This window comes from Lupinus angustifolius, chromosome LG06 (genome assembly GCF_001865875.1).
Source record: "Lupinus angustifolius cultivar Tanjil chromosome LG06, LupAngTanjil_v1.0, whole genome shotgun sequence".
Classification (NCBI taxonomy): domain Eukaryota; kingdom Viridiplantae; phylum Streptophyta; class Magnoliopsida; order Fabales; family Fabaceae; genus Lupinus; species Lupinus angustifolius.
In genome coordinates this window covers 19236004-19237076 of record NC_032014.1, presented here as the reverse complement: position 1 = coordinate 19237076, position 1073 = coordinate 19236004, and the positions used below count along the sequence as shown (strand labels likewise).

At 29.7% G+C, this 1073-nt stretch overlaps 1 protein-coding gene across 1 annotated transcript in view; it reads right to left on the bottom strand.

Annotated features, from left to right (window-relative positions):
- The window catches only part of LOC109350513, a 1379-nt gene extending 900 nt beyond the window's left edge, over nt 1-479 (bottom strand). Inside the window, exons 1-2 of the mRNA XM_019591745.1 lie at nt 218-479; nt 7-125 (exon numbers count right to left, since the gene is read on the bottom strand). Coding sequence (XP_019447290.1) covers nt 7-125; nt 218-473 — 375 coding nt within the window. The 5' untranslated portion in view covers nt 474-479. The remainder of the gene's footprint in view (nt 1-6; nt 126-217) is intronic.

Genomic DNA, 1073 nt, shown 5'->3' with positions numbered 1-1073 from the left:
AGTTCTTTGATCTGGTCCAATTGGCACTCCATATTCATTGAAAATGATTTCCATTCTATCTTCTAGTGATCGTGCATGAGCTTCCAAGCATTTTGTTTTCCCACGCTTTCTTTTTGATGTTTCCCCTAATTGACATATTTATAAGTAAATGATATAAAATTGTAAATTGAAAAACAAAACGGAAACACCAAAAAGTTACAAAAAACACTAATGTTACCTTGCTCTGTACTATTATTTGATTCATCAACTTGCTCATTTTGATGGTTGATATCCTCACCAACTTCATATATCTCATCATTTTCTTCCCGATCTTCACCTTCTTGCACACCTTCTTCTTGCTCATCTTCTCCTTCATGCTCATCCTCACCTTCGTGCTCATCTTCATATTCTTGATTATTATTCAGAAAATTATCAAGTGACATGGATGGACACTTTTTAGTGATCTTTTTCTTCTTACAAATTTGTTCACTCATAGCTCCTTTAGCTTAATTTCCTATTATAGTTGTGAATTGTGTCTTTTGAAATGGATTCATCATCCTTTGATGTTTCTTTTTGCTTTGTACATTGCTTGTAGATGTAGACATGTTTTGATGATTATCAATTGTCCTTTTTGCTGAAATTTTTGGCCGCTCTTGCTTATTACTAGACCTAGCTTGAAATTGAAGCCGAAAACCTTTTTTATTCATTTCCTCCACAAGTTTGAAAATCAATCAGAATTTTAAAAAGATATAAACAATTCTAAAATTAAGCTCAAAATTTTGTCTTATTGGCAACATCAGCAACATGATATAACAAAATGATAAATATAAGAGTAATAATATATAAAAAATACACATGAATAATGAAGAAGACTTACATGAGCTGCTAGTATATATATGTATTTGATTTTCTGCTATCTTGTTTCCCAACAAACTTATTTTGCATCCAATTGAGGAACTGAAATTGACAAAACACTTTATCATATACTACAACAATAATTACATAACACTAACAATGAAAAACTATGAGGAAAAATGCTATATACTTACAAAATTAATAAAATAAGAGAATAATTTTTAAAACTAAATTATTCT